At 47.9% G+C, this 26,938-nt stretch overlaps 1 protein-coding gene across 1 annotated transcript in view; it reads right to left on the reverse strand.

Moving 5' to 3' along the window:
- The window catches only part of nbas (NBAS subunit of NRZ tethering complex), a gene marked incomplete at its 3' end in the record, with an annotated part of 267,708 nt that overhangs the window by 209,614 nt on the left and 31,156 nt on the right, over positions 1 to 26,938 (reverse strand). Inside the window, exons 9-18 of the mRNA XM_083643060.1 lie at positions 25,980 to 26,078; positions 22,865 to 23,003; positions 22,677 to 22,742; positions 22,282 to 22,410; positions 16,862 to 16,925; positions 14,043 to 14,236; positions 8,824 to 9,102; positions 3,801 to 3,926; positions 3,031 to 3,182; positions 2,635 to 2,772 (exon numbers count right to left, since the gene is read on the reverse strand). Of these exons, the coding sequence (XP_083499186.1) occupies positions 2,635 to 2,772; positions 3,031 to 3,182; positions 3,801 to 3,926; positions 8,824 to 9,102; positions 14,043 to 14,236; positions 16,862 to 16,925; positions 22,282 to 22,410; positions 22,677 to 22,742; positions 22,865 to 23,003; positions 25,980 to 26,078 (1,386 nt within the window). The remainder of the gene's footprint in view (positions 1 to 2,634; positions 2,773 to 3,030; positions 3,183 to 3,800; positions 3,927 to 8,823; positions 9,103 to 14,042; positions 14,237 to 16,861; positions 16,926 to 22,281; positions 22,411 to 22,676; positions 22,743 to 22,864; positions 23,004 to 25,979; positions 26,079 to 26,938) is intronic.

The raw sequence follows: 26,938 nt of genomic DNA on the forward strand, positions 1-26,938 counted from the left end.
GACAGACACACGCCGACAAAGATGCACACAGTCTGACGTTCAAAAGCCAAGTCTGAGCATCACACACACACAGACACACACACACACACACACACACACATCAAAAACACACATCAAAAACACACATAGACATACTCATACATAGCAGCTGTGATCGATACCAAGCCATTTCTGTAATGGTGGTGTAGTTAAAAAGAAATTAAGAGAATTATTATTTGTCTCGGGTCTAGGCCACAGGCCCCAAGGCGGCATGGTTAGATGCATTAGTGAGGGGCTCTGCTGTGTGTAGACACACGCACACACGCACACACACGCACGCACGCACGCACGCACACACACACACACACACACACACACACACACACACACACACACACACACACACACACACACAAATACATTTTGGGGACACGTGATTGAGCTATCTGGCAGACACGCTGGACGAGGGATTGGGAGTAGGGTTTAATCCCAACAACAGTAAACCGTGATTATTATTATTTTTTTTTAACATGTAAAACATACTAGTGCAGTGCCTGTTCGCCTCCCTCCCATTCCCCCATCCACATATCATGCTCTTCCACTCTACCACCCCCCCCCCCCCTCATCCTCCCCCTGCTTGCACCGCTCCTTTCCAATTGGTCAAATTGCATGAAATCAGACAGTGCACTTTCGTCCCCCAGCAGCGCACCCGCAATTTCGAAGTCAATCAGACGAACGATCCTCGAGATACGTGAAAGCCATGTTCTGATTGGTAGAACTGCACGAAATTGGACACGGCACTTTCTCTGGTCCTCAGCAACGCACCTGCCAAGTTGTAAGTCGATCGGACGAATGGTTCTCGAAGACACGTGAAAGCCGTGTTCTCATTGGTCGAATTGCAGGAAATTGGACACTGCACTTATATGGAGAAGGGGAGATATTTGAAGAAAGAATATCAGATGAGCACAGGAGGAGGAGAGAGAAATCTAAAGGCTCAATATCACACAGAGTGCTTCAAGATGGCCTCATTCAAATGTGGAGCTGATTAAGTTACGCAGTGGCCAGTTTTATAATGTGATGAACATGAAGTAGACACAGAATATCATCTAGCTACTGATGCTGTGTGTGTGTGTGTGTGTGTGTGTGTGTGTGTGTGTGTGTGTGTGTGCACACACACTGCATGCTTGTGTGCGTAATACATTTGAAATGGAGGTCAATTATTTCAGTAATATTCTAATCTATTTTGTGTTTACGTCTGTGTATGCTTAATAGATATGTGGATGTATTCAAATAAATTTAATAGGGTTTTCTTTGTAACGTGTGTGTGTGTGTGTGTGTGTGTGTGAGTGTGTGTGTGTGTGTGTGTGTGTGTGTGTGCATGTGTCTGTGTGTGTGTGCGTGTGTCTGTGTGTGTGTGTGTGTGTGTGTGTGTGTGTGTGTGCGTGTGTGTGTGTGTGCGTGTGCGTGTGCATGTGCGTGTGTGTGTGTGCGTGTGCGTGTGTGTGTGAGAAAGAGAGAGGGAGAGAGCAGGGTGATTAGTGATCACTAAAGGGTTTTTCATTAGTCATTCCCTGGACACCCCACAACAAAGGCATAAATTACCTCCAGCAGATTAGCCACTAATCTCTACCAGGCTCTCTCCCTCTCTCTCTCCCTCTCCCTCCCTCACTCTACCTCCCTCTCTCTCTCTCTCAACCTCATTAATGCCCCTGTCTTACTCCTTATGATCCCCACTCCTGTCTCAGACCCAATCAAACGATCACTGTTACGTTTGGCTCTCTCTCCTATTTCCTCCTGGCGCCTGCAGCTCTGATGTCTGCACTTTAAACGCCTTGGCCATAATCACTCCATCTTCCTCTCCTTCTGGTCCTGGCTTCAGCCTCTCTCTGCGGAGTCTCTCCTCCGTCGTCACAGAGGATACTGGGAGACGAGGCGACTCACGTGGGTCAGCCTGGGGCGGATTCTTCCACCCACCAGACACCTGCTGCTGAGAGTCGCAGGCTCTCTGGTGCCGCGGTCGCTTTCTTTCAAAGTTTAGTGACAAATGAAGAGAAACAACTTCAACAATACAGTCAAAGACATGAAAGAACAGCATACGGTATCACCATATGGAACCCACATTGTGTCGTCCCCCGCAGCTGGGAATCGAACTCGGCACCTCCGGCATGGGAGGCGGACGCTCTAGCAAGGAGGGGGGCTCGAGCATCTGTCACTAGAGCGTCTCTGGAGGTCTCTGAGAGTGAGGTTTATGTACTACAGCGCTACCTGCTGGCCACAGTTACATAATACAGTATATTGTATGTAATGCTTGATTGACCCCTACAGGGATATTTTCACACACACACACCCCCAGGTCAGAGGGAAGGGTCAGCCACAAAAACTTGCTCAAGGACACTTCAACAGAACGGCTGCTTGCCAACACTGGGTCCTACAGTTGCAGGATGGTCTCTCTATCCTGGTGTGGAAGGTAATGTGATTTTCTTCAACTAAACGTCCTCCTGCTTGACCTGACCACTCTGTCTTTCACTCCACCTCCTCATCTGTTGTCTGGTTGGCTGGCTGTCTATCTGACTGACTGTCTGTCTATCTGACTGTCTGTCTATCTGACTGTCTGTCTATCTGACTGTCTATCTGACTGTCTGCGACTCTGCGTACCTGCTGAAGTCGACCTTGGCCAGCAGCTCTTGTCTCTTGCTGCTCTCCTTCTCCTTCTTCTTCTCCAGCTCCTCCTCGTGTGACAGGAAGTCCTCGTAGGGCAGGTCGTCCAGGTCGACGTCGCCCGGCATGATAAACCTGGGGAGACGGCACAGAAAATCGATGAGGCCCAATCAACCGGCTGAAACTAAACAGCTGATCATATTGCGAGATATTTTTCTGATGCAATTTATCGAGATCCCACGACGAGTCAACCTTTCAAGATGTGAAGAACTGATTGAAGTGGATTGATTTTCGTGGTGTTTGTTTTTATCTGTGGCGGATGTGAGTTTATGTATGTGTAGAATATGCACGTGTGCACGCATAGTGGTGTGTGTCCTGTGTGCGTGCGCCCACCTGCCCCCATCCTCTCCGTTGCCTATAGCGATCAGGGCCTCCAGGTCGGTTCCCTTGAGGCCGTACTGCAGCAGCTCCTTGGCCGCGTCGACGTTCTCCGGGACGCGCTCCACACACTCGTGCAGCACCCACGAGCGCTTGCGGATCTTGCTCTGGGGGCGGGATGGAGGGGAAAGGGGATGAGAGGGAATGAGTAAAGGAGAAGGCAGGATTGGGGGTGGGGGGCTGAGGGAGCTGCTCCAAACCGGTCAGAAGAACGATGCGTGAGATAGTGTAAGACTGTTAAGCTGTGCTGTACCACCACTCACCCACGCCAATTACACACTATACTCAGCAGACATCTAACACAGCCTGTCCATCTGCATTCATCAAAGGCACACCGGGGATGATTCACAGTTTTCTCATCTCTCCCTCTCTCTCTCTCTCTCTGTTTTCAGTTTCTCTCTCTGCCCACATCTCTCTCCCTCTCCCGCTCCTACCCAAGCGGCAACCTCAGGCACGGACAGATGAAGCCAATGCGGTGCCAAAAACTGCAGTTCCTCGAATGGCCACGTTGAGGCTGGCTCCAAAAGGGGTGGTGAATTTTTCCTATAACTCGCCCGTTTAGAGTAAAACAGACGATAAAAAGAGACTATGTTTTGGGGCGTGACTGACAGGTCGCCTGTCCTGTCCAGTGATGTCGTGTGAATTGTGCGAGATCCACAAACAAATGGGTGACTTCACAGTGGCTACGTCCAAATTTGTGACTTGTATCCAGTCTACGCTCCTACCAGATAGTCTTGTATAGAAGCGATGCTGACAGTGCTCTTCCTCCACTGTCTCTGGTAGACCAGGTCAGAGTCCAGATTATAAGCCTGGGCCAGGGACAGGGCCTCGCCGTATTCCTCGTTGTCAATCTGTGGGACACGGACACACACACACACACACACACACACACACACACACACACACACACATAAACACATTTTAGGGACAGGTATTCACCTTATGTAGCCCTGCCTACTTGACCCGTTTGTATTACAACTTCCTGTTCAAAACGCCGGCTGTTTTACCTGCTCAAACCAGAGATCATCTCTGGTCAAAGCTAGTGACTCACTGGAAGCAGGCTGCGGGGATACGCTCTGCCACAGGAAGTGTAAACACAATCCGTTCCGATTGTGTTTACACTTCCTGTTAGTCTCACGAGCCAGACTGTCTCTTCTACATAAGCTGAATACACCTGAACAGTGAGCAGATACACCAAACAACATATTATATGTATTGACCAGACAGACACTGATATGCAAAGATGTAGGCTACCATGAGATTCCATCATGTTACAGGCTTCCCAGAATTCACAGGTGTCTTCAACTGTATGTGGCGCAGAGAGAACAATCAGAATCAGAATCAGAATCAGCTTTATTGGCCACATATGTACACATACAAGGAATTTGACTCCGGTTTGCATTGCTGTGAAAGTACTCACACACAGAAAAAGGTATGCACAAGTTAAAAACAAAGGAGGCACGGGTACATTCAAACATTTACACAATTTGCATTAACCCTTACGTATAGAAGAACACATCTACATGAATAGGGAAAGACACGCTCATGAACATTCACTTGCATGGGATGCAGATGTGACCGTAGCAAGTGCTGCTGCAATGGAAGGAGCAATTCAACTGGAGAGTGGCTTGTTGAAGGTTGAGTGGAGAGCAGCTGTCTTCAAGAAACTAATTTTCTGATCGCAAAAAAAAAATCTGTTACTGTAGGTACCAAAAGAAATCTGTGATTTCTTAAAGGCAGTGGAAAGACATGAAAAAGAGACATGTCCATGTCCCAATTCTGCACGACACCATTACGAAGGACAAAGAAGCTGAGGTTTTGAATAAACCTGTGCACGAGGAAAAGTCACATCTAAAATCCTGAGTGCGCTCATTGAATACTCTAACGAATAGGCACAGCTCAGAACCCCCACGTAACTGTGTGTGCACAGTCTGATCCAGGCCCTCTATATGATGGACAGGGGAGGAAATATTTCAATATTTAAAGAAAGAAAATCCAATGGGGGAAAAAGGATATTGGCACTCAATGTCACACACTCGCTGAGCAGTTCCTAACTCTGCTAATATGAGATTAAAATGAACATTAATCCTGCTGTCGCCTTTGTAGTGAGCTCCATCATCGGCCTCGGGATCAGCACTGTATTGTAATTCCTATTCGGGTTATTTTTTATTATGAATATTTCTTACAAATCAACACATAATGAGGCTTTAGGGAGGCTTTGTGTCATCGTCACAATAGATTCGATCCAACGAGAGTGTGTGACCCCTCTGTTTACACGCGCCCACTCAGTGTGTGTGTGTGTGTGTGTGTGTGTGTGTGTGCGTGTGCGCGTGTGTGTGTGTGTGTGTGTGTGTGTGTGTGTGTGTGTGTGTGTGTGCGCGCGTGCGTGCGTGTGCTCACACGAGTATCCGTCTCTGTCTGTGTGTAGGAGTACAAAGCCACACATTAGCCAGACTGTGGTTCCTCGAAGGCAATAAGCACCCCACGCAGTGAAACCCCACGTAGGAGGACATCAAAAACTACTTCCTCCTCTCTGCGGATTCAGGCTAATAAAACTGTTAGCGGAGCTGCCAGCGCTCGGCTCGCCTCGCCTCGCACAGACAGGGTTACGCCACCGCACGCATTATGACACTCCTAAAACGTCAACAGCCTGACTTGAGGAAATAACCCCCCCCGACCCAGAGTCACTTGTTCTGGCCTATTACCATTTCTGAGTGGCTTTCACATGTCAATCGGACCGCAAAACCGCAAGTGAGGTGAATCTCAGAGGAGTGATTAGGTCTGTGTGTGCTCGCGCGCGCGCGTGTGTGTGTGTGTGTGTCACACACACACACACACACACACACACACACACACACGCTCAGTACACACAGTATGTGAAGCAAGACAAACTGGTAGCAGCTGGGGAAGGGGGCACATTCACAAGCGGCGCGGGAGCCAAGTGTTACGCAGAGATAATAATGATGCATTACTTGGTAACTCTCCACTGTTAGGTCTGATGGTAATGACTAATGGTGTCTAATGATGATGACGATGATGAAGAAGCTAGTCGATGATGGGTCGTAAAAATGAGTGATGAACCTGTGCTCAAACTCGGGGGGCCGTCGAGAGACGATACGACTCGCTCTCTGCGCTTTATGATGGAGCTTTTTGTTGTCTGAGCTGCAATTTGTAGCGAGCGGCTAATAACAGCCTTATTTCTAATGCAGCAATTAGCATGTGAGAGAACCCCTTTGGGAGTGAAAAATAGCCTTCAAGCAGACTGAACATCTTGCTTGGTTTTCACTGCTCCTCAACATGAGTCCTGGAGCTGAGCCAAGATGGGGGCGGGGGGGGGGGGGGGGTGGGGAAACGTGCACTTCACCGGGGGCTGGCGTAGGATTTACTCTGTCGGAAAGCAGTTTTGCAGATCAGCCGGTCATAATTCAGTCAGTGACTGAAGGGTTTGGCACGACGGCCGGCAGTTGCTGTTCAATCAAATCACGAGAAGAAATAAAAAGTTTTAATTCCAAAATCCACCAATTTCAGACAAACTGACACCTACTCTTAGAAAATGACTGCCGGCATTGTGAAGCACAAAAATAAGAAGTTACTGTTGAAGAAGTTAAGACTCAACCAACAAAAAGTTTGCAAAGGTTATTTAGGGATGGATCAATTTCTGTGTTTGAAATACTGAAAAGGAAATATCAGCTAGCACCCCCACCCCCCACACACACAATTATAGATAAACCAGACTGTGTGAGGCAGAGAGATGCACTTCAACAACACGAGTCTTGTTTGCTGACTGCTGAGCGAAAGACAAACATTCAAATCCAAGCATGAATGCATCCCAGCCTTCCAGCATGAACGCTCTGATGAGGCCTTTCTGCCTGAAACGCAGCCATCTCTTGTGCCCAAATAAATAAGTGGGAAGTACTACCCTTGTGTTGTGTTGATAAGATGTGAACGTAATTATTTACGTGTTTGATACAAACATGAATTTGGTTGTATTGTAAGTAAGTGATCTTTCAATAGAGCTGCTCTTATATTATAGACAGTAGGGGTGGGAATCACCGGATGCCCACGATACGATACTAAAACGATACTTGAGTCACGATACGATAGTATTGCGATATGCTAGTGTTGCGATATATTGAATATTGCGATATTTCGATATATTGTCTAACTCCTTTTCCTACTTTTTCCTTGACCTCACCGGAAGTAAAACATGCAGTGTTTTTTTGTTTTGTTTTGGCCCCACATGTAGGCTACATTATTAAACTTCTCTGGACTCAATACGCCACTGCAGGCACGGAATGCAACATCGGGCGCTTCGGGCAGATACCCGGTGGCCTGGCATGGCATGCAACAACAACATTTTTTTTTTTTTTTTTTTATATCGATACTTGGCGTCCAAATATCGATACAATATCGTCAGGCAAAATATCGCGATACTATGGTGTATCGATTCCCCCCCCCCCCACCCCTAATAGACAGCTGACAAAAAGACCAGTGAGGGCACACCAATGATGTGTGAATGCTATGCTATGGATGGCGATGCGATGTAAATATGAATAATAGTGTGAACTTTAAAAGTGCGCTTGAGCTCTGGGAGCATGGTGGTCCTCCTCGCGGTAGATCTTTTTTTTTCTCCAGAGGGCTGTGCAATGGAATCAGCCATGTTTAACTGAGAGTTTACAGAGGTGTCATAATGAGCCTGCCTTCATCTGACAGCTCTTTCAAAGTGACAAGTTGAAACTAATGATTCATGTGGAGAAACTGGGTCATGGCAGCAGCAAAGTAGTAATTAGGACAAAGCAAAGACAAAAATTATTGAAATAAGAGCAGAGCAAATGGCTATTTAAACATAACGTTAACACAACTGGCAACTACAACATAAGCAGGGGCGTCTGGGTAGTCTAGAGGTCAAAGTTCACCTACCACCGCGGAGACCCGGGTTCGATTCCCGGCAACGGTAACGGCTTGTTCAGATGATCCTACTGACACAATAGACCCTTCTCGCGGGGGCCATTTTGTGTCGAAAAGGCAGGGTAAACACAGGGGAAAGCAAAACACTAATGAGGGTTTCAAACTTTATTCTGCCTTTTCGACACAAAATGGCCCTCGTGAAAAGGGTCTATTGGCCGTGTCTGCGGGTGGGAAGCCAGTGGGGTACGTGTCCTGGTCGCCGCACTAGCGCCTCCCACTGGTCGGTCGGTTGAGTGATTTTGTCTCAAAGCTCGAAAAGACAGACCCAACACTCTAATCTGGAATGTCATGTAAAACAATGAAAAAGCAGCTTGTGGATTTGTAGTTCTGTGAACATATATTATAGCAGGGCTATTAACTTCCAAAAGAGACAATCTGCCAAAATGTGATAGCATAGCATCAGGCTTGGGCAAAACTCTTCTCTGGCGTTTGTGGATCCAGGAGGTAGCAGTGAACGCTCCCATACAGCAGGGCTGCAGTAGACGGGAGGTAGAACATCATCTCCATTTCAAAAGAAGGTCACCCAGGGAGACACTTTGACTTGCAAATGCATGTAACCTTCTTATGAGATTCAGCTCTGACCCTGCCAGTGTCACATCCACAGATGCACTGCATGAGCTTATTCAGCTGTAGAACATTCTAAAAGAGAGAGTTCAGCGTTATCGCCCCCCCTTCAACCTGAGATGCACCCCGGGGTCACCGCTTGGTGACCCGGGGCGAGAGACCGGGGCCAACCGCTGTCGGGCGACATTCAAACGTGCCGACTCAGCTGCTGCCTACCTTCCTCTGGTACAGCTCCTCTGGCGTGGTCGACCTCAGGCTGACCAGACGGTAGCTCTTGGTGACGGTGCGCGGGCGCTTGCGGGGCGGGGCGAAGCGCTCCATCTCCGTCACGTAGTACAGGCCCTGCTTGACGTAGCCGAAGTAGCGCGCCTTGGCCGAGGGCTCGTCGTCCGAGTCCGAGTCTCCGCCCTCGTCGCCCTCCTCGTCCTCGCTGGCCCCGCCCCCGCTCATGCTGCTCTCCAGGCGCCCGCGCTTCTGGGCCAGGCGCACCTCGCACTGTGGGGACGGTCGACAGGGAGACAGCATCAGCAACAATGGAGGTAGATTAGACAGACAACAGATGGGGATGCAAACAGAGTCACTGACTGACTGAGAAGCGTAACGTCACAGGATTTCTGCTAAGTGAGGTTCAAATTTTAATTTGAGTGAAATCTAACCATGCTCAAGATATTAAACGGATCCATTTATCTACATCTGTCTTGTCCTGTTCTCTAGTTCTCTGATTGCCTAAGTAGGGAGAAATACTCTCCGTTTTTCTCCTGCACTCAGCAAGTCGTCATATTTTGTATTGACGCTCCTCTAAAACTTTTCGCTACCGAGAGAAAAGCGCTGGCCGCTCTCGTGAGGCTCCGCCTCCTCCCAGCCTGCGGTTATGAAACATTTAGCACCTGTAAAACATTAAGCATCTTAATCAATGAGGAGCTGACGCAGCCTCCATAGTGCTGTACTACAACACTGCCCGACTCCACACACACGCACACACACACACACACACACACACACACACGCACACACACACACACGCACACACACACACACACACACACGCACACACACACACACACGCACACACACACACACACGCACACACACACACACGTAACAGTCATGTCTTCCCCATCGGACACACACACACACACACAATATTCACACACCACTCCATCTAGGGCTGCACGATATTGGAAAAAACTGACATTGCGATATTCCCCGCCCATGCGATATATATTGCGATATGAAAAAATACAGATTTTCACCAGATTACCAGAATAGCTCTATTTGAAAGAAAATAATATTTCTAGAATGATTGGGATGATTTTGTAGAGGAGTCCATCTGATTTTGGAGGGGAAATTAGGTATTTTAATGTTTCTCAACCACTGGGCTGTGACCTACTGGTAGGCCTCAGAGCGTCATCTATCAGGGTGCATACACATTTTGACCAATGGATTTCCATGACTTACATACAAGAAAAAGTGAGTGAGTTATGACATTCTACTTTAAAATGTCACTAGCCTACACTTCACTTAGTGTAATGCAGCCTTTAAAACCAGGGAAAGACAACATGTATGCTGTATCACCATATTACCATCCAACATCTAAGACCATATACCGTAGTCTCATATCACAATATTGATATACAATTGATATATTGCCCACCCCTAATATTGAGTGCCAGAATCTACCTCCCAATGATGCTATTTGCAGAAAAACATTAGATTTAATTGATTATAATCACTGCTTTCAACTTCTTTCGTTCTTCTAACATTTCAATAAATCAACAATGAAACACCCCTGCCACTTCACACACTTGGTCTGACCCCCCGGAAACCCCCTCCAGAAACTACCAAGTGGTACACTCCGCATTTGGGGAGTTCTGGTTTTTGAGCGCACGCAGGGCGGCAGTACAGAGAGACGAGGATTCACATGCAGCCGACCGGTGACAAACAATTCATTCGTGAAAAGTAATAAATATACATTTAATTGCCCAGCTATGTCTATTGTCTTTTTATTTTCACCGACATGTTTTGTGTAAATGAGTCGCTATTAACTCTACCGTAACTGCTATCATGTGATGCAACATCAGAGACGAAGGGGAGAGACAGCCGCAGTGATACACGGACAACTTCTCAGTACCGTAAATTCCGGACTATAAGCCGCGGCTTTTTTCCCGTTTTTTGGCCCCTGCGGCTTATATAACGGTGCGTCTTATCTATGGATTTTTTCAGAAAAAAAAAAAAAAAAAAAAAAAATCTCTCTTTTTTAGCACTCTTTCTAACTATAAATCCACTTCTGTTTTAATTTCCTCTCTTGCCCTCTTTTCACCACACCGCGGACACTGTGTGCACTGTAAAAATAAACAACGGTGGTGTTGTGTTATGTTGTTTTGTTGAAATGTTGTAATACGGTAAATGGGAGCTTCCTCAAACAGCCATCTCTTCCCGACAATCCCCTCTGTGCGTGACCACTTACATATGGTAATTACGGTAAGCAAACGGCCACTCGGGCAACAACTCCCTCCCCCGACTACCAGGAGAAAATCACAAACTTCGGCGAATTCACACAAAGGAAGATCAAGGAATATTCACAACAAGACGAGCAGTAGAAGCAACACTCTCACTTACCATGGGGAAGGTACGCAGAAATTCACACGAGGCAGCTTTCAAGTTGAAAGCAGTCAATCTCGCATTAAAAGAGAGCAGCCGCCGATCAAACAGAGCAGCCGCGCGTAACCTGGGCAAAAGGGACTGTCCGTCAGGGGGAGAACTACTGAACAACTCCCTCCCGACTATCAGGAGAAAATCACAAACTTCGGCGAATTCACACAAAGGAAGATCACGGAATATTATAGGAGTGTGAAAACATCCACAATTACCAACGGGTTCCAAAACGCTGGACTGCTGCGGGATGAAGAGGATGACGCCACGGGGACTGCCCCCTAGTCCGATACCTCACGAGTCCGATACCTCACGAGTCCGACACCTCATGGTTTTGGGTTAGGGTCTGGGGGAGGTTAGGTTTAGGCGTGGGGGTGGGAGAGGTTAGGTTTTGGGTTAGGGTCTGGGGGATGTTAGGTTTAGGCGTGGGGGTGGGAGAGGTTAGGTTTTGGGTTAGGGTCTGGGGGAAGTTAGCCTCTTTTTTCGGACTCGTGAGGTGTCGGACTCGTGAGGTATCGGACTCGTGCCATGGCACCTGAAGGAGAGAGGAGAGTGGTTGACGAAGCCACCCTGAACCTGTTCGTTTCCGACACTGAAGATGAGGACTTTGGTGGTTTCAGTACGCAGGAAGAAGAGGAAGACGAGGATTAGTGACTTGACTTCTCTGGTTACAGGTTTGCTGCACATATACGGTAGCCTATTGTTGTGTGATTTTGTCTGGGGATTAGTGACCTGACTTTTGTTTTGTTTTGTTGAAATGTTAATAAATGGGAGCTTCCCCAAACAGCGATCTCTTTCCCGACATTCCTCTCTGTGCACGAACCCTTTCATATGGTAATTAAACATCAAAACACCCGCGGCTTATAGTCCGGTGCGGCTTATAGAAGAAAAAAATAGTCAATTTTGGTCCCGCGGCTTATACACCGGTGCGTCTTATAGTCCGGAATTTACGGTAATCACTTTAGCCTTTGTGTCATTATAAGTTGCGGTCTTGCTTTTTGGTGTTTCAAGAGTAAATATCTCCACTCCACGGACATGTTGAGTTACAGCAGCCAGCCTGCTGTATAATAGTGCGCTGCAAACTGTGGACGCGTCCGCCTCCGCAATCACATCGTTTACAGACGGGCTACTGTCAGCAACCCAACATAAGCAAAAACAATTCAATTGAGCTCTCTGTGCATGTTTATTGTGTTGAAGCTAAGCACTAAATGAGTGAGTACAGTAGCGGGGCGTCTCTCTCCTTTGTGAGAGCCTGCATTTCACTCAGTAGGCTCCTCCCCTAAAGTGAGAGTTTATCAAGCAACATGACGAGTTAATTTGCTTTTGACATCGCACGTCCTGCGATGTGACTATCGCGCATGCGCACATTGCGATGACGATGTGTAAACGATATATCGTGCAGCCCTAACTCCATCTACACAATCTCACACACACACAGACACACACACACACACACACACACACACACACACATACATCCTCGTTTATGCACACAACTAGATACACACCCACTCCCCCAGTGCTCTACTCCATGTTGAGGGAGGCTGATGAAACCTTTCCCAAAAGTTGGCAGCTGGTAAAGAAAACCTCTCTCTCTCTCTCTCTCTCTCTCTCTCTCTCTCTCTCTCTCTCTCCCTCTCTCTCTCTCCCTCCCCCTCTCCCTCTCCCTCCCCCTCTCTCTCTCTCTCTCTCTCTCTCTCTCCTCTAGCTTTCTCTCTCTAGCTATATCCTCTCTCTCTCTCCAGATAGAGAGAAAGAAAGAAAAGCAGAGGATGGAAACAAAAGAGGAGGGCGATGAGATAGGCTCTTTATGGGGGGATAAAGAAGAAGGGATAAATATTTCATCATCACACGCTGCTTACCCTTATCCCTGCTAGGCCATGGTAGAGCGCACACACACACACACACACACAAACACACACACACACACACACACACACACACACACACACTCTGTCTCTCTCTTTACCAGCAGCAAAAGTGCACGCACGCACACATGCACACACACACTTTACCAACAGCAAAAGTGTGCGCACGCACGTCGCACACACACACACAAGCCTAAATTCATATACAAGCTACACTAACACAATGCTAGTGAACTGCACACACAGTCACATGGGAGTCTGGGTTAGGGTTGTTTTTGGTCAGACTACATGTCCCTGTAGATGTCTGTGATGTGTCTGTGGATGTCAGTGATGTGTCTGTGGATGTCAGTGATGTGTCTGTGGATGTCAGTGGTGTCTCTGTGGATGTCAGTGATGTCCCTGTGGATGTCAGTGATGTGTCTGTGGATGTCAGTGATGTGTCTGTAGATATCAGTGATGTGTCTGTGGATGTCAGTGATGTGTCTGTGGATGTCAGTGATGTGTCTGTGGATGCCAGTGATGTGTCTGTGGATGTCAGTGATGTGTCTGTGGATGTCAGTGATGTGTCTGTAGATGTCAGTGATGTGTCTGTAGATGTCAGTGATGTGTCTGTGGATGTCAGTGGTGTGTCTGTGGATGTCAGTGGTGTGTCTGTGGATGTCAGTGGTGTGTCTGTGGATGTCAGTGATGTGTCTGTAGATATCAGTGATGTGTCTGTGGATGTCAGTGATGTGTCTGTGGATGTCAGTGATGTGTCTGTGGATGTCAGTGATGTCCCTGTGGATGTCAGTGATGTGTCTGTGGATGTCAGTGATGTGTCTGTAGATGTCAGTGGTGTGTCTGTGGATGTCAGTGGTGTGTCTGTGGATGTCAGTGGTGTGTCTGTGGATGTCAGTGGTGTGTCTGGGTCTTTACCTCCAGGCTGAGGAAGCCCCCGTGGTGTGCGGGGGTGAGGCGGGGCGAGGGTTCGAACCACTCGCAGGACTTGCCCAGGAGGTTGCGCAGCGTCCTGACGGAGGAGACGGTGAGGGAGCCGGAGCAGCGAGCCAGGATCAGCACGCTGTCGCTCCACCAGCTCACATCCACCAGGGGGCAGTACTGCTCCTTGTCTAGGGGGCGGGGCGGGGCGAGACACACCCACAGCATCAGATAGGTACGATACGATACGATTGGCTTTATTAATCCCACAAGTGGGAAATTCACTCATTGACATATTAAAATAACTCTAAATGTAAACACAAGACATATCCAATATACACACGAAAAATACTGACAATGTTGTGACCACAAGTTGCACCACATAGAATGAAAGAATTGCACAGTATAGTATATTGCAAGTGTAGCTTGCACAGTATACAATAATAAATATAAATATGAATAATGATATATAAGTATGATCTAACCCAGGGATGTCAGAGATACGGCCCGCGGGCCGGATCCGGCCCGCGGGCAGGTTTCATCCGGCCCGCGAGATGTTTTGGAATATAAAAAAAAAAAAAAAAAAAAATATTATTATTATTAAATTCGCACCCCATTATCATGAACTACGTGTGGCTAATAAGCAAGCTAAGAGTTCATTCATAAGTTAATTAACCTGCACTACAAGGAAGTATGTCAGTAGGTCATCAGGTGTAAACAAAGCCGCCATGATGCCACGCTGGAATTGAATCGCGCATTCAGCTACCTACCAAAAAACAAAAGAATCAACAAGATCAGGCGCGGACTGCATAAACGGGCACGTCGGGCAAATGCCCGGTGGCCTGGCCTGGCCTGGCCTGGCCTGCAAAAAAAATAAAAAAAATAATAATTGTGCCCGCAGTCAGGCCACTCACTGAACAGCAGGCCAGGCGCCGCCTACTGGTTTACTAATGGTTGTATTACTTTATTCAGGGTTAAAGTGGGTGCATCTCATTGTAAAATTGGACTTGGCCCAAATTGGGCTTCAAACGGCCCAAACTGGGCTTCAAACGGCCCAAATCGGGCTTCAAACGGCCCAAATCTGGCTTTAAACGACCCAAATTGGGCTTCAAACGGCCCAAATCTGGCTTCAAACGGCCCAAATTGAGCTTTAAACGGCCCAAATTTTTCGGACGCCGGCACGCGCGTCGGCCCGTATCGGCCTGGCCTGCTTGGTATCTAATGCCCGGCCTGAATTATGATCCCAGTCCGCCCCTGAACAAGATGCTGTCGAAAAAGAGAAAGGTTGACACGGAATGCAGGCAGTTTCAAGAGAAATGGAAAGAGCAGTATTTCTTTTGTGAAGTAAATGGGTAAATGAGTCAAATTGATTTTAGTAAAAAAAAAATCCGGCCCCCATGAGGTCTCAGTTGAACAAATCCGGCCCTCTACCTAATATGAGTCTGACACCCCTGATCTAACCTGAGTTATGTAGTGCAAAAGTAGCTAGCAGCATAATAATAATTATTATTATTATTATAAATATTATTATTATTATTATTATTATTACTAATAGAATAATAATAGCAGTAGTAGAGGGCCCAACACAGTGCTACATTATGTTGTGCTATTGAGTATTAAGAATTCTAACTGCCGTAGAGACATGGGACCAGCGGTACTGTAGGTAGCGCTCCTTCTCACAGCGTGGGTGTATCAGTCTGTCACTGAAGGAGTTGCCCATGATTGTCGTCAGCTTGGTAGCAAGCATCCTCCCCTCACCCACCACTATGTGCAGCAATGGCCAGGGGAGGCTGCTCCATAGAGGAGAGTAAAGCCCAATTTATGCTTCGTCTGCCGACACTTTTGAAATGGTCGCAGACAGAAATGAGGACTTGAGTCGACACTTTCAAGTGTCTGCGAGCAGTGTCTGCTACCTGGTGAAATGTCTAGTGTCGCTGACTACGTCACATAATGTCGCGCAAGTCTGATTGGCTATATAGACGGGCACGCGCGACTTCCTTGTTTTAGTTTTCGCTTAAATGAAATTAATGAGCGTGTCCCCGGTATTTTTATCAGCCTGTCCTTGATGTATGACTTCGTGAAAATCACAAAGAACACCGTGACCAACTTCCCAGAGAGAGAGGAAGTGATTGTGTGGTTGTGTGTCGTTATATGCGGCTGCAGTTACATCTTGCCTCCGACGTGGGTTCACTGACAGCATTCCCTCTCTTGCCTGTCTGCACTGCACTAGTTCTCTGCCTCCCTCTGTCTCTAGCGTCACGTGACCGTTGCGCCGTGGAGAGAAGCATAAATGCAGCAACATGAGCGACACTTTATTTTTCGTCTGCGACCATGTGCTGAGCGACACTTTATAATAAGTATAAATTAAGCCTAAGGAGAATCCTCCCCATTTTAATTCACTTCTTCTTGTGCATCCTTGACAACAGTAGACTTAATAAGCAGACGTTTTCGGGCCATAACCACATACGCAAAACATTGACCACATCAGAGACATGAAGCTAGCTGACATCAACTAGGAGCTTCAGACTAGCTGTCGAAAGAGAAAATACAGGCACACTGACGTGCACGCACACACATGCACGTACACACACACACACACACACACACACACACACACACACACACACACACACACACACACACACACACACAGTGAAGCAAAAACTCAGTCTGCCAGCCTTGGCATCTGTGTCTTTATGTCTAAATATCTTTATCTTTGGATGAATAAGACGCGTCAAAGATCATTAAATGGAGTCCGATGTGCACTGCTTGTGTCAGCAGCCGACTCGGCTCTTTAGCCCTTCAGGACAAACTACCTTTTATTTTCTTCCTTCTCTCCAGCGAAGTCTTCCACTCTGGGTTGATCTCCTCAAATCCTGGCTGCAGGCAGGAGGGACAGAGCGGAGGCAGGCAGGAGGGACAGGGTGGAGGCAGGCAGGAGGGACAGGGTGGAGGCAGGCAGGAGGGACAGGGCGGAGGCAGGCAGGAGGGACAGGGTGGAGGCAGGCAGGAGGGACAGGGTGGAGGCAGGCAGGAGGGACAGGGTGGAGGCAGGCAGGAGGGACAGGGTGGAGGCAGGCAGGAGGGACAGGGCGGAGGCAGGCAGGAGGGACAGGGCGGAGGCAGGCAGGAGGGACAGGGTGGAGGCAGGCAGGAGGGACAGGGTGGAGGCAGGCAGGAGGGACAGGGTGGAGGCAGGCAGGAGGGACAGGGTGGAGGCAGGCAGGAGGGACAGGGTGGAGGCAGGCAGGAGGGACAGGGTGGAGGCAGGCAGGAGGGACAGGGTGGAGGCAGGCAGGAGGGACAGGGTGGAGGCAGGCAGGAGGGACAGGGTGGAGGCAGGCAGGAGGGACAGGGTGGAGGCAGGCAGGAGGGACAGAGCGGAGGCAGGCAGGAGGGACAGGGTGGAGGCAGGCAGGAGGGACAGGGTGGAGGCAGGCAGGAGGGACAGGGTGGAGGCAGGCAGGAGGGACAGGGTGGAGGCAGGCAGGAGGGACAGAGCGGAGGCAGGCAGGAGGGACAGAGCGGAGGCAGGCAGGAGGGACAGAGCGGAGGCAGGCAGGAGGGACAGAGCGGAGGCAGGCAGGCAGGAGGGACAGGGTGGAGGCAGGCAGGAGGGACATGGTGGAGGCAGGCAGGAGGGACAGGGTGGAGGCAGGCAGGAGGGACAGGGTGGAGGCAGGCAGGAGGGACAGGGTGGAGGCAGGCAGGAGGGACAGGGTGGAGGCAGGCAGGAGGGACAGAGCGGAGGCAGGCAGGAGGGACAGGGTGGAGGCAGGCAGGAGGGACAGGGTGGAGGCAGGCAGGAGGGACAGGGCGGAGGCAGGCAGGAGGGACAGGGCGGAGGCAGGCAGGACCCACGGGCGGAGGATAGAAGAAGAAAGAGGGAAGGGAGGAGGGAAAGGGATTAATCTGATAACCCTGTTTGCACTTTCCACGCACACCACACACACACACACACACACACACACACACACACACACACACACACACACCCATGCTGAAGCAGAACATACTGTGTACACACACACACACACACACACACACACACACACACACACACACTCAACACCCATGCTGAAGCAGAACATACTGTGTACACACACACACACACACACACACACACACACACACACACACTCAACACCCATGCTGAAGCAGAACATACTGTGTACACACACACACACACACACACACACACACACACACACACACACACACACTCAACACCCATGCTGAAGCAGAACATACTGTGTACACACACACACACACACACACACACACACACACACACACACACACACTCAACACCCATGCTGAAGCAGAACATACTGTGTACACACACACACACACACACACACACACACACACACTCAACACCCATGCTGAAGCAGAACATACTGTGTACACACACACACACACACACACACACACACACACACACACACTCAACACCCATGCTGAAGCAGAACATACTGTGTACACACACACACACACACACACACACACACACACACACACACACACACACCCATGCTGAAGCAGAACATACTGTGTACACACACACACACACACACAGTCACACACACACACACACACACTCAACACCCATGCTGAAGCACACACACACACACACACACACACACACACACACACACACTCAACACCCATGCTGAAGCAGAACATACTGTGTACACACACACACACACACACACACACACACACACACACACACACACACACACACACTCAACACCCATGCTGAAGCAGAACATACTGTGTACACACACACACACACACACACACACACACACTCAACACCCATGCTGAAGCAGAACATACTGTGTACACACACACACACACACACACACACACACACACACACACACACACACACACACCCATGCTGAAGCAGAACATACTGTGTACACACACACACACACACACACACACACACACACACACACACACACACACACACACACCCATGCTGAAGCAGAACATACTGTAGTGTGTACACACACACACACACACACACACACACACACACACACACACACACACACACTCAACACCCATGCTGAAGCAGAACATACTGTGTACACACACACACACACACACACACACACACACACACACACACACTCAACACCCATGCTGAAGCAGAACATACTGTGTACACACACACACACACACACACACACACACACACACACTCAACACCCATGCTGAAGCAGAACATACTGTGTACACACACACACACACACACACACACACACACACACACACACACACACTCAACACCCATGCTGAAGCAGAACATACTGTGTACACACACACACACACACACACACACACACACACACACACACACACACACACACACCCATGCTGAAGCAGAACATACTGTGTACACACACACACACACACACACACACACACACACACACACACACACACACCCATGCTGAAGCAGAACATACTGTAGTGTGTACACACACACACACACACACACACACACACACACACACACACACACACACACACACACACCCATGCTGAAGCAGAACATACTGTGTACACACACACACACACACACACACACACACACACACACACACTCAACACCCATGCTGAAGCAGAACATACTGTGTACACACACACACACACACACACACACACACACACACACACACACCCATGCTGAAGCAGAACATACTGTGTACACACACACACACACACACACACACACACACACATGCTGAAGCAGAACATACTGTGTACACACACACACACACACACACACACACACACACACACACACACACACACACACACACACACTCAACACCCATGCTGAAGCAGAACATACTGTGTACACACACACACACACACACACACACACACACCCATGCTGAAGCAGAACATACTGTGTACACACACACACACACACACACACACACACACACTCAACACCCATGCTGAAGCAGAACATACTGTGTACACACACACACACACACACACACACACACACCCATGCTGAAGCAGAACATACTGTGTACACACACACACACACACACACACACACACACACACACACACACACCCATGCTGAAGCAGAACATACTGTGTACACACACACACACACACACACACACACACACACACACACCCATGCTGAAGCAGAACATACTGTAGTGTGTACACACACACACACACACACACACACACCCATGCTGAAGCAGAACATACTGTAGTGTGTACACACACACACACACACACACACACACACACACACACACACACACACACACACACACCCATGCTGAAGCAGAACATACTGTAGTGTGTACACACTAGGGCTGTGCCGATTCACTTATCTCCCGATTCGATACTATCACGATACTTTGGTGCCGATTCGATATATATTGCGATTCACGATTATTGCGATTCTACGATTATTGCGATTCGATATTACGATTTATTGCGATTTTTGTTTATTTTTTTCTTTTATTTTTTCAGTTTGTTTGCTTTTTTACACTAGATTAGAACATGGGAAAAGTTGAATCATACACTAGAGACTGTATATTATATATCATGAGTAGGGCTGGGCGATATAGTTAAAAACAGGGGCGGACTGGGATCATAATTCAGGCCGGGCATTAGATACCAAGCAGGCCAGGCCGATATGGGCCAACGCGCGTGAAATTTGGGCCGTTTGAAGCCAGATTTGGGTCCAATTTTACAATGAGATGCACCCACTTTAACCCTGAAGTGTAATTATTACTTCAGACTAACTAATAAAGTAATAAAACCACTAGTAAACCAGTAGGCGGCGCCTGGCCTGCTGTTCAGTGAGTGGCCTGACTGCAAGCACCCAAAAAAAAAATTTTTTTTTTTTTTTTTTTTTTTTTTTTTTTTAAATTTGCGATTATCGATTCTGGAATAAAAGATCGATCCAAAAAATCGTGACATTAAAAATCGCGATACTTAGGTGAATCGATTTTTTCCCCCACCCCTAGTACACACACACACACACACACACACACACACACACACACACACACCCATGCTGAAGCAGAACATACTGTGTACACACACACACACACACACACACACACACACACACACACACACACACACACACACACACACACTCAACACCCATGCTGAAGCAGAACATACTGTGTACACACACACACACACACACACACACACACACACACACTCAACACCCATGCTGAAGCAGAACATACTGTACACACACAACACAAATCAGCAAAACCATCCATAAATAGAAGCTCTCCCTAAGGCCTTGGCCACACTGATCCGTGGTGTCTGTCCGTGTGCGTTCATTTCTCTGTTCACTTCCATTCATTTTCAATGACAGCTGTCCGACTGTCCGTGGAGCACTCAGAAGCGTACGTATCCAGAAAATTTGCATACGTTTTGATGGACAGAAAGTTGAAGAGGGATGAACTTTTTCTGGACGGACGTATCGGATGGTCGGATGGTCGGATAGTCACTGTCCGTTTAGCCAATCAGAGTCGAGGTCTCGAGAGGAGGCGTTCCGAGATTTGTTTCAACTTTTCAAAGAAGATGGCCGAGGCGGTGAACGAGGCTATAAGGGATTCCCCAGCAAAATGAGTAAAATTGTGTGATTTCACTAGGATTTCAGTGACTAGAAGTTAGTCCAAGGGGAAAATGTAGTGCATATACTTCTCTCCAGTTATCTGCACATGATCTACATTATATTATACTCGCGCTGTTCATGTCATTTGCATCGAGTCACATTTCCAAGGAGTTGCACGCAGGCTGCGCAGGCAGGCTCGCCGGCAGCGGAGCAGCCCTGGTGCTTTGGGCGAGCGGTTTGACATAGACTCAGTTCTCTCATCGGACAGACATCTGTCCGTTCAATAATTCTGTCCATTTTCTGACGGATCAGTGTGGCCAAGGCCTAAGCCCTAAACCATCTAATGGGAGCACATACACACACAAGAGTTCTCTCTCTCTCTCACCCACACACTGTCTCTCTCTCTCTCTCTCTCACCCACACATGGGCCAGAGAGAGATTACATAGTCAGTCAAGCATCTAATGTACAAAATATTACTAGCACAGACACAGGTTTATTTTGCATTTGAAAATTAACGTACGCATGCATGGACACTCGCGCTCTCTCTCTCTCTCTCTCTCACACACACACACACACACACACACACACACACACACACACACCTGTTGTTCTTGGCTCCATGTAGCCCTCTGTTTGAGGGAGGGGACGCTCCAGAGAGACAGACGGCCAGAGAAGTGGATGACGGCCAGCAGGGAGCCATCAGGACTCAGACTCATACGGAACACGCCGTCCTGGACAACACAAGCGTGCATACACACATACACACACACACACACACACACACACACACACACACACACACACACACATACACACACACACACACACACACACACACATATCAGATGGTTCCAAACCAATGGACAAGACACCTCTAAAATAATTAAAATGAAGAGGATTCTGCCCAGTCCCTTCTCATTAAACATTAAATGCACAACAGAGAGAGAGAGAGAGAGAGAGAGAGAGAGATAGAGAGGAGACAGAGAGGAGACACTACCTGCTCATCTCCTTGTCTGGAAAAGAACCTGAAGCTGGGGATCCTGAAGAAACCTCTCTTCTGAGTCTAGCAGACAGAGACCGCGGATGACAATAGTGCGCACGTGTGTGTTACATATTGCATATGATCACATCGATGTGTGTGTGTGTGTGTGCGTATGTGTGTGTGTGTGTGTGTGCCCTCCTCACCGCGTTGACATCCTCCTCGTAACAGGTGACCTGCTTGTAGTGAGGTGAGGCAGACAGAGCCCTCCAGGCCGTGATCCCGTAGCGAGAGGCCTTGGACGTGCTGTCATCGCCCGACTCACAGCCCCCCACCAGCAGCAATCTTAGAAAACAGGCACACACACACACACACACACACGTGCACACACACACACACATGCACACACACACGCATGTACACACACACACACACACGTTCACGGTCACCGCCTCAATCACTGTGACCCTATAGAGCAATTGGCACTGCATGACTTTGGCACAGGGGCAGCAGGGTGAGGTGGTGAATAGGGAGGCAGCAAGCCTCTGCCCTGCTGAAGTGCCCTCGAGCAACACGCCGGAGCCCTGCCAGGTCCAGGGATCCGGCACCACTGCCCCGGCATTCCCACCTGGACAGAGAATCTCCTACGGAGATCCATAAATTGCCATATTAAATGGCTAATTATCTTTAGGTACATGCGTGGCTGGAATCACTGGGCGAACCATAATCAAGACATAACACTTTAATGAGCACAGTGATCTGTGGGTCTCCTTACACAGACGAGCAGAACACAGACAACAGGAAGGCTATCAAGAGGGGAGGGGTGCACCAAGCAGCGCAGTCTGGCTCAACACTGCCCCCTGCTGCACGCAACATGGCTAGATAGTAGGAACCAAGAACCGAGGATTGGGTTGGCCAGTGATATAAGGAGTCAATCGGTATGTTAACATGGTAGGCGAGATATCAATATCAATATCAATATTAATATCAATATCAGAAGTGTGTATCTGTGTGACATGACGACATGGTTTCATTGAAATAGCTGTCAGGCTACATCTAATAATCCCCGATGCACATCTGCACGTTCTCCACATCTTTCTGTATAGAAATCAGCTCATCTGTAATTCTGATCATGTGAAAAGATCACAGTTCATTAGCTGCACATCTGGATGCATTTGTGGCTATTTGTTCTCCCATCTGCACACATGACAATGTGAATAGCCACCAATACACACTTGGACATCTGCTTCAATATATAATCATATAGAATATATCAGTGAGGACGCTATTTTTCCCCAGTATGTTCATCTGTTCATCATGATTTGATTTAGTATCTCCAGGACTATATTTGTCTTATTTCTTATATATATATATACTATCCTGTGCTGCTGCGATGACCCGATTGCCCCACAGGGGGCATTAAAGTTTCATCCAGCCTTAATCTATTAGCTGGCAAACGTTTTGACATTGGCTGCCAAACCATTAAGCTGCCACACGCAGCTGCACTGCCTGGCCAGGCGTGGCGTGGCGTGTGGGTGTGTGTGTGTGTGTGTGTGTGTGTGTGTGTGTGTGTGTGTGTGTGTGTGTGTGTGTGTGTGTGTGTGTGTGTGTGTGTGTGTGTGTGTGTGTGTGTGTGTGTGTGTGTGTGTGTGTGTGTGCAGACGCAGGACGGAAGCCTTGGTGAAGAGAAGGTCAGTGGAGTGAGCCAGACATAACTCAGTGGGACCTGCGAGAGGCTCATGGTGAAGAGGAAGGCCAAGGTCATCCTCCGCTGTGGTCAACCCCTGCAGACGGCAGCTGGAGCCGAGGCTCTGTGGCGTCGCATTAAAGAGTGCCTTATGTCAGTTGCATTAAAGAGTGCCTTATGTCAGTTGCATTAAAGAGTGCCTTATGTCAGTTGCATTAAAGAGTGCCTTATGTCAGTTGCGTTGCAGTCAGATTGCTTAACTTGCACATGAAATGGTGTAGTGTGTTATGTCTGCAAGAACGCCTGGACACAGGTAGGCTACCTCACCTGGTATCTTATACTGATGAGCAAACACGCTCTCTATGAAGCTAATTGTTCCTTTCCTGGTCTTATCGACAGATGTTAGCATGGTGTATTTTACCGTGTTCTTATTATATTACATGTTATTGTCTTCCTCATTACTACGCATGTTTACTGTAAACCCTGTGTGTCTTTATGACAATAATGTTTGCACTGCTCTGGACTGCGTTAACTTTATATTTCAGTATTAGCATGGTGGACACTGGACAAGACAGTATTATACATATGCGCAGGACATTTTGATACTATGGTTAGAGCATATTCATATCGCCTTTAGGTGCGAAAATGATGAAAATGGTTGAAATCGCTCAATTACTTTGAATCATTCAAATTGCCATAAGTGAGTTGTACATGGCATCACGGGCTACCGTAAGCAGTGGGCTTAGGAGATGTTAATGGATTCAAAGGCTTTATAAGGAGGTGGCTGTCTGAATATTAATGTGAGAGAAACACTCGTGGTGAAACCGTGTTCTAACAGAACTCTGCTCTAAAGACTGCGGAGGCTACCAGAAATAATAATATCTCTGGGTGATGGGTAAATGCAGACATTAGGCTGCCAGTAACAGCTTAAAGTGCGCGTGAAACGTTCCTTGTCTTATATTAATATTAGGGGTGCTCCAAAAAATCGATTCTGAAAGGATCGTGATTCTTAATGCCACGATTCCTGGATCGATTCCAAACTCCCAAGAATCGATTCTTAAAATTGTAAAAAAATAATAATAATAAAAAAATATATATATATATTTTTTTTTACAGTGCACCTGAACGCAACATGCAAGATACCGGCTGAATAAGTGTCCAAATGTTCATGTCATTTGTGTACTGTACTGCCACGGTGCCACCACCTCTTGCACTTAAGAACTCTGGTTAATGTATTCCCCCCAAAAGTCTACAGATCCCCCCCAGCCTATAAATCCATCTTATCTGAAGAACATAAGGGGGGAATTCCCCCCTAGTTTGCAAAATGAATTTAGGCCCTGACTGTAATACAGAAGTTGAATTTGAAGTTCAGCATTAATACATTTGTCATTTTTTGTCTTATATTTTTACCTTTGTGTGTTTTGCAATATAAAACTACATAATTGAGAATCGATTCTCGATTCTGGAATCGAGAATCGTTGGAATCGAGAATCGATTCTGGAATCGGATCGTGACCCCAGGAATCGGAATCGGATCGGATCGTGGCTTAGCCGGATCGGAGCACCCCTAATTAATATCAATAAAGTAGCCCAGGTTGACGAGCTGCTGGGTTTCTTGGGTAGGAATCCACTTACCGGTGGCCAGGGTGATATATCGCAGAGGTGATGCCGTGCGAGTAGTGGCCGGAGAAATTGAAGCCGTGTTTCTCCTGGAAGCTGTGATTGGTTCCCACGCTGCAAGGAGGAGGGGCAAAGTCACATGACAGATAGGTAAACCGCAAGACATACACAACGCGTACACGTCGGTACATACTGTACACAAACCGGTCCAAAAATGACACGCATTGCTTGTGTAACTGACTGGAGAGGCTGTGATACAACTGCTGTCTGGTTGGGAAACAGGAAAGGGCAATAAATCTCAACAGGGAATTCAAATGAGACAGTCAAACATGAAATCTAATTTGAGTGGGCAACTTAAATTAGATTAGCATTAGATGAGCTGTCGTGTGATTAGTGCAGCAGTGTAAGGATATCTCACTGGCACTGGGGCAATATAAAGTGCAGAGAGAGAGAGAGAGGAGAGAGAGAGAGAGAGAGAGAGAGAGGGAGAGAGAGAGAGAGAGAGAGAGAGGGAGAGAGAGAGAGAGAGAGGGGGGGGGACAGGCAGAGAGAGAGAGAGAGAGAGGGGGAGACAGGCAGAGAGAGACAGGCAGAGAGAGAGAGAGAGAGAGAGAGAGAGAGGGAGAGAGAGAGAGAGAGAGAGAGAGAGAGAGGGGAAGACAGGCAGAGAGAGACAGGCAGAGAGAGAGAGAGAGAGAGAGAGAGATTGAGAGAGAGGGAGAGACAGGCAGGCAGAGAGACAGGCAGAGAGAGAGAGAGAGAGAGAGAGAGAGAGAGAGAGAGAGAGAGAGACAGAGATGACTTATTGACAAGGCTCAACTCTAATTCTGAAGCAGTAATTCAAAGTGAATGAGCGGCCATATTGAAATGTGGACGCAGTCATGTGAAGAAGAAGAGTGTGTGTGTGTGTGTGTGTGTGTGTGTGTGTGTGTGTGTGTGTGTGTGATCGCCATACTGAAGATGGAGCTTTCAAA

This window comes from Poromitra crassiceps (genome assembly GCF_964638095.1).
Source record: "Poromitra crassiceps genome assembly, chromosome: 9".
NCBI classification, from domain to species: domain Eukaryota; kingdom Metazoa; phylum Chordata; class Actinopteri; order Beryciformes; family Melamphaidae; genus Poromitra; species Poromitra crassiceps.